An 867-nucleotide genomic window follows, 5' to 3' on the forward strand; every position below is an offset into this window, starting at 1 on the left:
ACCCATTTGGCAGAAGCCCGTTCACAGTCCATATTTCTAGAAGTCCTTGCTACTATGTGTTGGCATCAAAGCGTTTCCCTGAACAAGTTGGTCACCCTGGTTGTTGTGAAGTACAGAGAGCGTACAAGAAAAACACGTGTGCGATCGACCGGCCCGAACATCGTTGAGGTCTCGTTCAAGTATGTTACCGTCCTTTGGAAAGGTCACCTAATCCCATCATGACCAAATCCAGTTCACAGAAGGACTTCAACGCCTTTGTGGGTTGTGAAACCGGCCTTCTCAAAGGCGTGTCCATCAACCCCAAATGCAACATCAGCAAGAACTTCCACAACTTGAAATGCCTGAACAAAGAAGAAGAGATCACGGCCTTGGCCTTCGCCGATCGAGCCCATGAATCCGAGATCCTCCTGGGGCTCCGCAACGGTTCGATCCGCGTTTTCGACACCAACGAGCTCAGTATCGCCCAATCACTCCAAGGCCCCACCCTTCCCATAAGCCCCGTGGTGGGCGTAGCGCGAACTTCCGACGATACCCTCGTGTCAGCCTGGCAAAATGGCGTGGTTCGAGTCTGGAAGTATCAAGACGAACTCGAAATCTTGCCTATCGACGTGGAAATTCGATCCTCGGCCAAGTGGAAAAGTCGCAATTTCGCTTCGGAAGAAGACGAAATGAAGCATCTGTGTTCGCTCAAAATCGATCGACATCTGTGTCAAATGGTGGCCCACCCTAATCAACGCCATCTCATGGCCACGGGGGGTAAAGAAAATGACCTACAGGTCTGGGATTTGAACCGCCCCGAAGCGCCAGTGTTTAGAGCGCGGAATGTACCGCTAGATAGCTTACAACTCCGGGTGCCGGTTTGGGTGT

The 867-nt window shown here is 51.8% G+C and overlaps 1 protein-coding gene across 1 annotated transcript in view; it reads left to right on the plus strand.

Moving 5' to 3' along the window:
* Window positions 1–65: 65 nt before the first annotated feature.
* Window positions 66–867, plus strand: part of LOC131888839 (WD repeat-containing protein 74-like) — a gene marked incomplete in the record, with an annotated part of 3,297 nt that continues 2,495 nt past the window's right edge. The window contains 1 exon segment of the mRNA XM_059237780.1: window positions 66–867. Within this exon segment, the coding sequence (XP_059093763.1) occupies window positions 219–867 (649 nt within the window).

This window comes from Tigriopus californicus, chromosome 10, assembly GCF_007210705.1.
Source record: "Tigriopus californicus strain San Diego chromosome 10, Tcal_SD_v2.1, whole genome shotgun sequence".
NCBI lineage: Eukaryota > Metazoa > Arthropoda > Copepoda > Harpacticoida > Harpacticidae > Tigriopus > Tigriopus californicus.